Below are 13,095 nucleotides of genomic sequence, written 5' to 3'. Positions count from 1 at the left end.
GTTACTAAAACCGTGATTTTTTTGCGAGAGTGTCTCATGACAGTGACGTAAGCGAGTGCGACGTTCGTGGCAACAGCTGTGTGCAGATCAACAATGGATAATATATCGAGTGCAGGAGAGAGTATGAGCGTGCAGCGTTTAAAGTGTGGAAGTACTGACCTTACTTTGAGTTTAATTCCGTAAAAAGTGATGAAAACATTAGCGTCCGCTGTTCACTGCGTGGGAAGAAAACTTCTTTTTACAGTGAAAAACCCCATAATTTCCGAGCAAGCACCGAGTGCGCTACCAGGGAAATTTACAGACAAACTCGCGGATTCTTCCACTGACCGCTGCGGCTCACCTGCACCAGGGCAAACATCAACCTACTATACAGGTGAAAATAGAGCAACAGGACCGTTGAGTCTTTGATTTTATTTATGTTCTGCTGTGTTTTGAAAGTAGTAGTATTTATTTATTGTCATTGTCAAGAACAATGAAATTGCGTTTGGGGCTTCCATACAACCCAAAAAAAAGAAGAAAATAATAAATACCCCTTAAAACCCAAGTGTACATATTTAACCCAGTGTGACTCCAATGCAATAAGACAATCCTTAGCAATAATGTTCGTAGAAATTCAGACAAAGACCTGAGAAACATGACAAAATACAACAATGCAACCCATTCAATATTATTGTACTGTGAGATACGATATCAGATATGATAGTTATCTATTTAAGAAAGAGGGGGGGGGGGGGGCAGGAGGGGGAAGAGAATAAAGATATGATGCACCAATGCAGACCAGTTCATTGCTATTAAGAAGTTGGATACGGTTATTGTCCGTGAGAGGGGGGCAGAGAGTTCAGGAGCCTCACAGCCTGTGGATACAGGCTGTTGGCCAGTCTGGATGTTCTGGCCTGTATAGACCTGTACCTTCTCCCTGAGGGCAGCAGATGGAAAAGGTGGCGCGCAGGGTGATGTTGGTCCCGCAGGATACTGTGCACCCTCCTCAGACAGCGAGTGGGGAAGATATTACTGATCTCTGGCAGACTTGTTCCAATAATTCTGCCAGCTTCTTTCACCACCCGCTGGAGTGCTTGCTGATCGGCCTTGGTGCAGCTGGGGAACCATACTAGAAATCCATACGTCAGAACGCTGCTGATGGCACAGTTGTAGAAGTTCAACAACAGAGATCTGGGAATGTGTGCGCTCTGCAGTCTCCTCAGGTAGTAGAGGCGCTGTTGGGCCTTCCGTACAACTGAGGTGATATGGTTGCCCCAGGACAGGTCCTCGGTCACAGTTACCCCCAAGAATTTAAAACTGCTCACCCTCTCCACCGCCTCACTGCCAATGAAGAGAGGCAGATGGTTGTTATGACCCCTCTTCCGGAAATCTACAATGATCTCCTTGGTCTTTTTGGTGTTTAAGACCAAGTTATTGTCGTGGCACCATGACTCTAGTTGTTGCACCTCTGTCCTATAGTTTGTCTCATCATTGTTGGATATAAGTCCGAGCACTGTAGTGTCATCTGCAAACTTAACAATGAGATTGGACGCGCAGGAGGAAATACAGTCATGGGTGAAGAGAGTGTATAGCAGAGGGCTCAGAACACACCCCTGAGGGGCACCGGTGTTGACCACAAGGGTGGAGGAGGTGTTCTTACCCACTCTGACACTCTGTCTACGGTTAGTGAGGAAGTCCACAATCCAGTTGCACAGAGAGGAGTTAAGTCCCAGTTGGTGGAGTTTGGGACGGAGTTTGTATGGCCGGATGGTATTAAAAGCCGAGCTGTAGTCTACAAAGAGGAGCCGTGCATAGGTGTTCCTGTGTTCCAAGTGCTTCAGTAATGTGTGCAGCACTGTGGCGATCGCATCCTCGGTTGACCGGTTCTCCCTGTATGCAAACTGGTGCGAGTCCAGGGATGGTGGAAAAGCAGCTCTGATGTGTTTAATGACCAGTCTCTCCAGGCATTTGGCGGGAATGGGGGTGAGTGCCACAGGTCTGAAATCGTTCAGACATGTGACATTTGACTGTTTTGGGATGGGAACGATGGTTGCTGCTTTGAAACAGAATGGTACCAGTGAACAGGACAACGAGGTGTTATATATAGAGGTGAAGACGTCCGCCAGGTCCGCAGCACAGTCTTTTAGCACCCGGCCCAGCACTCCATCTGGCCCGGCCGCCTTCCTGGTGTTAATGCTCCGGAACACACGCCTCAGCTCATGAGTGCTCAGGACTGGAGCAGGATCGGTTGAGGGGAGAGGGGACAGGACAGGGTCGGTGTTCTCCCTATCAAAACGGGCATAAAAGAGATTTAGATCCTCAGCCAGAGTAGAACTGTCGGCTGAGGGTGATGGTGTTCTTCTTTTGTAGTCCGTGATAGCCCTGATGCCCTCCCAGACCTGCCTTGGGTTTGTGTTGTTCTCAAACCTGGCCTCGATACGCCTCCTGTGCTGCTGCTTGGCAGTCTTGATGCCTCTTCTCAGGTTGGCCCTGGCAGCACTGTGTGCCTCCTGGTCCCCGGATTTGAAAGCGCTGTTCCTTGTTCGAATAAGTTGTTGAACTCCGTGTGTCATCCAGGGTGGATTATTAGGGAACACACGGAATCGTTTCAAAGTTGTTACATTGTCCACACAGAAACAGATGTAGTCCAAGACAGTGGAGGTGTAACTGTCCAATGCGACACGATTGTCAGTGTCCTGCACCTTGAATACATCCCAGTCTGTGCAGTGGAAACAGTCCTGAAGCATCGGAATAGCATCCTGCGGCCATGTTCTCACGGTTTTGGTTGTAATCCCAGTGCTCTTGATCTTTTGTGTGTATATTGGGTTTACTTGCATTTGTTTGAAAGACTGAGTGTAAAGACAAAATATATATATATATATTATGTGCTGGAATGTGCAGAAAAATAGGTTTAAATGTTAAACTAATTTCTTCCAGTCAGAGAATGTTGCATATAATTAAATTTTTGCTTGATGCATAAAGTTAAAAGATTAAAACTAATAAAACAAGTTTTAAAAAGAGACTTTTTCCATTTGATTACATTTCGTATGATGGATTATGCAGAAAAAGTAGAATTGGGCTGAAAGATCTATCACTTTATTACCTATTCAGGTTGTAAATCGTGTTTTTAAAAAGTAACTAAGAATCAATTACTTTTGAAAATAAGTAATCAGTAAAGTAACGGGATTACATTTTTGGGGAAGTAATCAGTAATTAGTTACTGATTACTTTGTTCAAGTAACTTGACCAACACTGGTGACCATATACAGAACGTGAAGGGAGTTCAGGGGTTCAGGGTTCCACAGGGTATGGTGAAGAGAATTCCACACACACTCTCCGATATGCTCCCACACTCCTCTTCGGTCACGCCACTCATCTCTTGCAACTTCACTTACACTCAGGAAATCCAGGGATGAGAATCCTGGATGTGACCTGGAAATCTATATACAGAACAGATGAGAAATCAGGACCAGGAATATCACATGGAAACACAAGAGTGGGTTTGAGCTGGGCTACACTAACGTGAGTAGTACAACTTTTTAAGCCCTTGCCTTAAAATGTTGCCGGGAGTAGCAGCGTAAAGAGCCACAGGTGAGTACCTGCTTCCAGGTGTGTTGGCCAAAAACGGAAGCCCACAGTGAGCTCCGCCCAGGTGAGGATGAGACAGCAGAGAGAGCGAGAGAGAAGAATAACAAATAGCTGTAGCCTTTTTGAGCTGGCCGGGCAGACACAGGGACCATGACACTTATAGCTGAAATGTGTCCATTTATTGCACTATAAGAAATATAGTGATGTGTCTTCATAGAGTAAACTTTTTTGTTTTCTCTTTTTTCTGATTTAAAATGGTAAATAGCCTGTATTTGTATAGCGCTTTTCTAGTCCCTAAGGACCCCAAAGCGCTTTACACAACCAGTCATCCACCCATTCACACACACATTCACACACTGAACTAAAGTGTGAACTAAACTAAAGATTTTTAACCCGTATCATTCCTTGCACTACTGCTTGACCAATGGCTGACTGTATGCTTAGACTAATAAGCAAAAAAGTGCAAGTGCTCCTAAAAATACCAATTATCAGTTTCATGGGGGAAGCAATCAAATTCAATACATTACTAGTTTAATGTGTGTGTGTACTGTATGTCCACATGTCTGGTTGTACATTAAATACATAAAGAAACTTACATAGCAGGTAGAATCAATTTACAGTTTACAGTCCTTCTGTCAGTTCTGGTTGGCTCACTACTTTCTATCTGTGTCTCTCTCCTTATCGCTCTACCTCTCCTCTGACTGACTCTATCTTGACTGAAAGGTTTGGTTATTTAGTTATATATAAGCAAATTCTGAAATACATTGACCAGCCTTGTCTGGCACCAACAACCATGCCATATTCAAAGTCATCTAAATCACCTTCCCTCCCCTTTAAACTTCAAAAGGTTGCCTTGACCTTGACTATATGCCTATATCTGGTGGCAGCCATGTGCCATGCATGCCATGTTGGCTTACAAGTAGCTTAACAGGTATATCTACACAGTAGAAAGTGAGTGTATTTTCGTAATGTGTATACATTAGTGTTGATATTAAATGTAGTAAATTAATGTTAAACATGGCTAAATTAAAGAAGTCTCTGTCTTTAACAGTAACCCCTGTGAACCTTAACTTTAGGCTTCACATTTCATTTCAGATAGTTCTAGCATTGACTTTATTTGGTGTCAGTGAAAGCACATATTTCACCCGCTCTGCCAACTTTCTGTTTAAGAGTGCCAATCTGTGAACCAGCACCCCAATACAGGAAGTCTGGATCAGGTCTTTGTGTAAAAAGTCCTAATCTCTAAACCTGTTGGTATTAGCCAGCAGGAAATGCAGAGTTCACTTGGTGAGGGCACTCGACCTGTGATAACTACATCTGTTATCCAGGTGTCTACACTGCCACCTCTGATAAAAAGCTGATGCACCGTTTGTCACCACGGCAGAAGATGATGGGTGGAGGGGCACAATCTGTAGCACGTTCATGATGGTCAGGAAAGAAAGCTGCGGCCTTTGTATTTCACTCTTACAGTTACTGTTAAACAAAATTAACAGTTAAATTAAATCACGTTTGTGCATTTTATCCTAAAACTTGACTACATGACTTTAGAAAAAAGAAAAGAAAGGAAAACACTGACATTGTTTTACTGATTCGTCTTTTTTTCAATGATCCTTTATCGCTCATTTCACCGCATCAGCAAAGAGACAGACTTTCTATGTTGGTTTTTACAAAGTCTTTACTCTGTTCTTTAAAGCTCTATGACCTCGTGTTGTCACTGTGCTGCATCTTTCTGTAGTGTGATATGCACATGTATCTCACTCAACTCTCCTCCCCCCTGCAGACCATCTGACTCACCCTGTGACTAAGTTTGACAGTCTTAAGCCACTTTTGTGCCTCTTTGGCAAACATTACAGCTGTACTCATACTAAGCAATTCAAATTGTTCTTAACCATGGTTGCTTTCATGTTCCTTCATCCACAAACTATTGAACTGTTTTCTTTTTTGAGCTCTTTGGCTTTACATAACAGGTTGGAAAAAGATTTGCTTGGAGTAAAAAAAGTCCTTTTTTGAATGAGTATTGCTGTAACCCTGTGCTTTTGCTGCAGAACAGCAGCTTTGACACTGATTTTAATCACTGACCTGGGAATGCTGCTTTGCTGTTTTTGATGCTGAGCTCAAAGGCAAACACATATCTGGATGCAGCCTGAAAAGAGTGACATGGGCCCACACTTTTGTGAGTCAACAAAGTGGATACGATATTGTATTGAGTGCCATGTGGAATGGAAAGCAGTCAGGGATGGAGGCCTGGCAATCAAATCACAGTTTGCCAGTTTGGCTTTAGATAAATGGAAAGTCATCTCTTTGGAGGAAAAGTATGTTGTTAGGTGAAGAGATCCTAGTTAGCTATAGTTGGGCTAAACTCTCATCTGTGCTTTTAGGACCAGGACACCATTGTCATGGTCCGGGTGAGTGGCAGTTTTTCTCCACAGAGCTGTGGTCTCCACCTCTGGGCGGAGCCCTCATCATCTCACCTGTTGTCCACACCTGGTGGCTGCACTTAAGACCAGCGCACACAACTGTGAAATAAGATGTGTCTTGGCAAGTTTGTCTGCTAATCCACCTTAGTGCTTCAACTTAGGCCTGCTCAAAATAACACCCTTGAGCGAAAGTTGGATTGCATCGCGGAACAGCTCACTGCAGTTGTGAGTTCTCAGAATCGGCTGTTTGGGCAAAAGAATGAAAACACCAGCAAGTTTGATACCATCACTGGGAAGCTCGCGGTTCTCCAACAGGAGATTGAGAGACCAGTGTCAGAGTGTTAAAGAACAGCTTTGAAATTCTAATGAGTCGTCGCAAAGAAAAATTACCATCATAATCCGGCTACCCCTTCGGCGCCAGCTGTGGGCTCAAGGCCGGAGCTGAACAAAACACCCTGATAACGACTGTGTTGAGTCTGTTCCTTCCCATTCCATGCAAGGCCACCTGGGTTGGCTGGAAGACTGTTTACTTAGCCTGGCAGGGCGAAGGACACTGTCTCAGCTGAACTATGGACACACACACACACACATACATATACTGATAAGCACTCACTGACGCATCACCCTCCAACGCCACCTCCAATGCTTACCTCCCCTCTGATGTGGACATCGGGTCAGCTGGAGGCGCAGTCAAAAGATTGCAGCGGTCCCAGATCAGATGTACACACTGGAACTCTTTCCCATGTTGCTGTCTGTGTTTATTGTGCTATGGTGTGTTGATATCTGTGCATTCCTGTATTATCCTTTTGTGTTACACATTTCAATGTTTTTTTCCTCGCTACCTAGCCTGACCTGTCTCCCCAATGTGATGTTTGTGTATTGTATGTAAGATCGGCAAGGTCTGTCATCTCGGTTGTGGGCAAAAGACCTGCAACTGACAAATAAAGGCTATCTCATCATCTCTTCATCTTCTAGTTTATGCTTACCTTGTGTTTTAGTCTTTTCATGGATCTCCAATTCTCCAACCTGGATGCACTCTCACTTACCTGGACGCTGGTCATTGATGTGCATCCCAAGTCACAGTTTCATGCTCTTTTTGCCGTCTCGCTTCATCTGCCTGCCCTCATGTCACCGTTGTCCGGGATGACTGGATCACCCAGGCTGGACTCACTGCTCACACTCATACCATCTCAATTGAAAAGGCTTTCATGGCAAAAAGGCTAGCTTTGATGGCAAAGTTAATCTGAAAATTCCAGTTTTCGGAAGCTATTAAAAAAATAACACACAAATAACTACATGGAGTTTACAAGAGCCAGAAGATTAGCCACAACTCATCAGTAAAGATATTATATCTGTTGATAGACTGGTAGTTCAGTTCAGTTTTACACATAAGTTGTGAGCAAACCAGAAAAAAACTCAAACACATTTTGGTGACGTCTGTTTTATTACAACCTGCAAGTCTGTTGCTTCAGCTTCAATGAGAGTTTGTGTGTGATTATATACATGCATTTATGTACTAGATTCAAGTTTATTTATTTAGAGCTTTAACTGCCCAGAGAAGAGTCTGTAGCTGTGACAGGTGGATGTCACAGTGGCAAGACTTTGCATCGGCTTTCTAGATTATGACTTTGGTTGTTTGGTTGCTGCAGAGTCTGGCCTCACATACTTGTAAAAAGCTGCAGGTCTTTTACCAGCAACAATGTCTGTAAAATAAGCCTCAGAGATGAGATGAGATTTTCATTGACTGTCAGACCACAGCTGCTGTCTCTTCATGTCAAACAAGGTAAACTACATCTGTGTTACTATTACAGTACAGCAGAGCTTCACTCACTTTCACTACAAGACAATCTAAGCTATACATCAAAGTCCTCACTAGCTCGTCCCCCATCAACCATCAGTCACACTATTTTTATCAAGTAACAACAAAATGTGTGAGAGAGTTTGTGTTGCTTTTCCTGTGAGTCTATCTCGTAGCAGCGTACACAACATTGGTCTCCAGCTCTCTCTGTGGTGCAGACCTTCTGATTTTTGCTCTCAGAGGGAAACTCAGTGCTGCATAGTTCATGGCACCAGAGTCCACATTCTGTAATGAAAATGTTCAAAGTCACTAATCTTGCACATTATTTATTTATCTCTTAACATCCACTAGGTCAGAAGCAATCTGTCTAGAGTCTAGGCTGATGTGTGGATGTCTTAGTTTATAAAAATGTACATTTTCAGCAACATAACTCAAACCTAATTCAAGACTGATTGCTGGTGACTGGTGGATGTTAACAGATGAATGATTGAATCAGACAATATATAAATCAATCGATCTGAATCTACGGTTTAAACAGATTACCTCACTGCGTTGTGGATTCTGTCCATCATCTTCAGCTATTTGATAGAAAAGCTACATCTGTTAGTTATTCACTAAAAACCTTTTCATGTTTAGTTTAAGTTTAAGCAAATAAATACCTGTATGAAATTTCCTGATCTTGACAATCAGACCAGTGATGACCAGTAGAAGGAAAACAGTTAAACTGCCCAGGATCATAGTGGATGGATTTTGTGATCTACCTTCTACAAGAACGAAAACTAAATTACATTACTTAATAAGAATAAATAACAGGAATAATAAATAAGAGTATCTGTAGTTTTTTGACTGGTAATAAAGATAGTACACGTTTTAATTGCCTTAAATGAATCAATAGAGAAAAAATAAAAACAATCTTACCATGAACCTTTAAATTAGTTGCACCATAAACTATGGACTTTTCAGAACTGGGCTGGCCACAGAAATACAGCCCAGAGTCAGATGAATCCACTTGTTTGATCTCAAGAAATAGCACAGAGATGTTGGATGTCATGCTGAATTTGCCATTTTGAAATCCTTCATAGAAAGTCACATTGCCCTCAGGGCTGTACATAGATGAGATCCTGCTAGCGTTCGGTCTGTTGGTACTTCTGAACCAGAATAGGTGAACAGGATAACTGCTAAGGTTGGAGCACTGCAGCGTGACTTCTTCACCAGGCTGAACCTCCACAGAGTGAAACTCGAAGGCTAAGACAGAGATCCAACCTGGAACAAACAGCGAGCATTAATGACATGTACGTAAGGTTCAGTCCTGCTGGATTACTGTATAGAAGTAAATGTAAAAAAAGTGATAAATGTACTTACTGAAGGTGTAGAGTAAAACTAGTTTCATGTTTATCATTGTGACACACAACACTACTATTTTACCTACTGAACTTTGCTTCAGTAAAAGTGATCTCTAGGTAAAGAGGCGGGCTGTGCTTTTACATGTTTAGTCAGACTGACAGTGACGGTGCTTTTAGGAGCACGAGTGCAAACTGACACTGAGTAAGACAAACTGGGTAGCATTAAAATCCAGCTTGATACCATTTTTCAAGTAAAGTTTTTACAAAAGGCTGTTTACAAGAGACATGTCAGTAAATTTATACAGTATTAAATATTCTTTGCTGTAGTATTCAATATTTATCACAGTCATTATTCAGTTGCTGGTTTTGGTGCAGACTGTTTACTTCACATTTGTCTACAGACATGAAGTCTAAGTGTAATTTCAATAACTAACCTCTGTAATCACTCGTTTGCTTTTCCGGTGTTTGGCTGCTGGTTTATTCTTTATCTCACCTCCACTTTCACACACTGTAAAACTCAATGCTGACATCATTGCTCCAGTTCAATCCTCTTTTTGGCTGCTTACTTCAAGTCAGTCAGCCTCCACTCTGTGTACTTAAAGTCACACTCCTCATCTTTCATTCTTGCTTGCAACCTGCTTTGTAGGGACCCTTGTAGAATAAGGAGGGGATGTTTTTCTCATTATCATTTAATATTTTAATATGCCATTATTAGTTCATTAGAAGTATATAACCAGCTTTGCATTAAGCATAAATTGAAGTTTTTGATCTTACATTATTCTTTGCATTACAGTGATTACACATGACATCTACATCGGACCAGAAGGTGTAGCCGCGGCTGTGAAATTAACTGATGAACAACTGCCTTGGTACAATGTGGAAGAAAATTCAACCCCTCACATTACATTGGCGGTCCACCAAGGTCATGGTGCAGGTGATCTAGGTCCAATGGTCAGGCGAGCACTGGACGACACAGGGTGGCAAAGAACCCAAATTCCTAACTTATCTTATGCTCCAAATTGTAAAACCTATCGCATAACTTGTGCCTGTGAGGATACAGTGATCTTGGAACATAAAGAAATTTCAAAAACACATGGTGAGGAGTGTGTAGATCATCCTCACGCAGTTGCTAGACTGTCGAATCTGCCTGACAGTCTATGGTCAAAAGGGCCCACGGATGTTGGCCTAGCTAAGTGTCCTCCTGTCTTGTTCCAGCTCAAGTCACACACACCAATCAATAGACCACAGTATAAACACAAACCTGAAGCAGAGGCAGGAATTACAGAAACAATAGAAGGCCTGCTAAGGGCCGGGGTGTTAGAGCCCTCTCACTCACTGTGGAACACACCAATTCTACCAGTGGAGAAACATGGAACAGGGAAATACCGTATGGCACATGATTTGAGAGCCATTAATGAAATATTGCTCTCTACTACTGCACCGGTACCAAATCCGTACACAGCTTTATCAGCTATCACATGTGACCAAAAGTGGTTCACGTGCATTGACCTGGCAAATGCATTCTTTTGTCTTCCTCTGCATGAGTCACGCAGAGACATTTTTTCATTCACATACAGAGGCCAACAACTCAGATACACACGTTTGCCACAAGGCTTTGCACTTTCTCCAGGCATTTTCAATCAGGTGCTTAAAGAAGCCCTGTCGTCATGTAATTTGCCTAATGATTGTACATTAATACAATATGTTGATGATCTTCTCATTGCAGCCCCGTCAGCAGCGGATTGTACAGCGGCATCGTTCGCTGTGTTGAATAGGTTGGCGGAATGTGGCTTTAAAGTAAGTAAAGACAAGCTGCAGTTAGTTCGCCCTGAAGTGACCTTTTTGGGCCGGGTAATCGCACACAAATCAGTGGGTTTGATGAACACACACAGAGACCAAATTTTGACACACCCAAAACCGCGAACTGTGAGAGAAATGCTTTCTTTTCTTGGTTTAACAGGTTACAGCAGGCAGTTCATTCCGGATTATGCAGGTAAAACTGCCCCTTTAAGGGGCCTAATGAAGTTCTTTTTTACCACACACACAGTTGCAACTTTTCAGCTGTCAGCCAAACACATACCAACAACAACACTGCAGGATCTAGTTCAGCTTTTAAGCCGGCGAGGCGTAACTGTGGATGCTGCTCAGGTCCGTCCGCCTTCTCTGCATCTACAAGCTCCCTACGAATCGACACATATCTGTAGATTATTATATTGAGTTTTTGGCCATGATTCTTTGTTAAATTATTTTTTATGAACTACATTTTGGGGTGGGTCATTCATGGATGCGTTCCGTGACGCAATTCGAGTTCTTTTTGTTTGTTAGTGCTCGGAAGTCATCTGGATTTCATATTGTCCTGGCTGTTTGCCTTGTTTTAGTGCAAAATATGGCTTATTGCCAAGGTTGACTGAACGGACTCAAGCGCAGATTTGAGGAAAAGTGCAAAGATGGTTTATTTAAAAAACACTGAGTGACTATATACAGAATATGAAGGACCGCTGCCTTCCTGGCTTTAATCCTCCTCAGTTCCCTCCTAACCTGGGTGGTTGAGAGAGACAGCCTGGAGCCTTGTGTTAAATGTGTGTTGGATGCTGTTGTTGGGGGTGTGGAGTGGTGAGCAGAGTGAGTAGAGGAGGTGTGAAGTGTCTGAGGTGTCAGAGGTGGAACAGCAGCAGTGGGGGTGGGTGAGTCTGCAGCCGATGTTGGAGACTGCCTCATGGATGAATCAAATCTGTTAAACAAATGACTCAGATCATTTACCCACCTCACATCCCTCCCAGGCAGAGAGTTCTGAACTTTGTGGCCTGAGATGGTTCTGAGGCCTCTCCAGACTTTGCCAGCGTTGTTTTATTGAAGCTGGTTCTCCATTTTTTGCCTGTAGCTGTCCTTCCCATTCCTTATCATTCTTCTCAGCTCTCTCTGCACCCTTTTCAGCTCCTCCTTGTCTCTCGATTTGAAGGCCCTCTTCTTCTGCTTGAGGACAGCTTTAATTTCTGGGGTAATCCACGGTTTATTGTTAGAGAAACACTGTACAGTCCTGGTGGGTGTGGTGTTATCCACACAAAAGTTAATATAGTCCGTACTGCCGGCTGTCGATGTCCTCTCCGTGGTTGTCACAGATCGCCTCCCACACAGTAGACTCAAAACAATCTTTAAGAGCCTCGTCGCCCTCCTCCAACCAGCTCTGCGCTGTGCGGGTGTCTGGTGGGTCCCTGCACACTAAGGGCTCATACACAGGGACAAGGTGCACCAGGTTGTGATCAGATCTGCCCAGGGGAGGTAGAGGTGATGAACTGTATGCCTCTTCTGCATTGGCGTACAGTAAGTCCAGTGTTTTATTGTCTCTGATTGGGCATGTCACATACTGGGTGAAGGTGGGCAGTGTGGAATTCAGTGAGACATGATTAAACTCCCCTGATATTAGGAGAAGGGCTCTCAGACATTGGGATGGCAGTCTGCTGACCACAGAGTGGAGAGAGTCACAGGCTGCATCTACGTTGGCCGAGGGGGGCATCGCGATAACATGCGAGAATTCCCTGGGCAGGTAGTACTCACGCATGCTAATGGCTGCAGAGTTGTTCTTTCACAGTGATGTGCTCGGGTTTACACCATCTGTCATTCACAAACACTGCCAGTCCCCCTCCTTTCCTCTTACCGCTCTCTCGCGTGCAGTCCACCCGGAGCAGCTGGAATCCAGGTAGCGTTATGCTCGTGTCCGGAGTTAGCGGTGTTAGCCAGGACTCCGTTAGGATCATGATGCTACATTGCCGGTAGTCCCTCTGTGACTAGGTTAGTGATGTGAGCTCATCCATCTTATTGGTCAGCGATCTTACACTTCCAGTGATTAAAGAAGGGAGAGATGGTCTATAATGTCTCCTTCTTGGGCGGCAGCGCTCCCTCCCAGCATGACACCCACGTCTTTTAGCAGTATAACGAGCCACAGGTGAGTACCTGCTTCCAGGTGTGTTGG

The 13,095-nt window shown here is 43.6% G+C and overlaps 1 protein-coding gene and 1 pseudogene across 2 annotated transcripts; both read right to left on the bottom strand.

The window, feature by feature from the left end:
• Positions 1-7,947: 7,947 nt before the first annotated feature.
• Positions 7,948-9,196, bottom strand: LOC146715274 (T-cell surface glycoprotein CD8 beta chain-like). 2 transcript variants are annotated; one of them, XM_085452820.1, is made up of 5 exons: positions 9,145-9,196; positions 8,701-9,045; positions 8,442-8,546; positions 8,326-8,360; positions 7,948-8,067 (listed from the first exon to the last, which is right to left on the bottom strand). In XM_085452820.1, exons 1-5 carry the CDS (start codon positions 9,179-9,181, stop codon positions 7,948-7,950), a joined length of 642 nt encoding a protein of 213 aa, XP_085308946.1. In that variant the 5' UTR covers positions 9,182-9,196. The 2 variants fall into 2 exon arrangements, with proteins under 2 accessions (XP_085308946.1, XP_085308945.1); XM_085452819.1 differs by having other exon boundaries at positions 8,442-8,561; positions 9,145-9,181.
• An 852-nt stretch (positions 9,197-10,048) lies between these two features.
• On the bottom strand, positions 10,049-12,639 carry LOC146715273 (uncharacterized; annotated as a pseudogene).
• Between the last annotated feature and the right edge of the window lie 456 nt (positions 12,640-13,095).

The sequence above is a fragment of the Copadichromis virginalis genome, linkage group LG3 (assembly GCF_057382275.1).
Source record: "Copadichromis virginalis isolate Kocher_CV1m ecotype Utaka linkage group LG3, C_Virginalis_male_GT1.1, whole genome shotgun sequence".
Classification (NCBI taxonomy): Eukaryota; Metazoa; Chordata; class Actinopteri; order Cichliformes; family Cichlidae; genus Copadichromis; species Copadichromis virginalis.
This window is presented reverse-complemented; position numbering and strand designations above follow the sequence as displayed.

Bases quoted from the DNA above. Each gene is read 5' to 3' on its own strand.
- LOC146715274 (XM_085452819.1), bottom strand. From the start codon at position 9,181: ATGATAAACATGAAACTAGTTTTACTCTACACCTTCA. The intron at 9,046-9,144 runs GTAAGTACATTT...TGTTTGTTCCAG, and splicing joins AGTTTTACTCTACACCTTCA to GTTGGATCTCTGTCTTAGCC. The intron at 8,361-8,441 runs GTATTTATTTGC...TCTATCAAATAG, and splicing joins GATCAGGAAATTTCATACAG to CTGAAGATGATGGACAGAAT.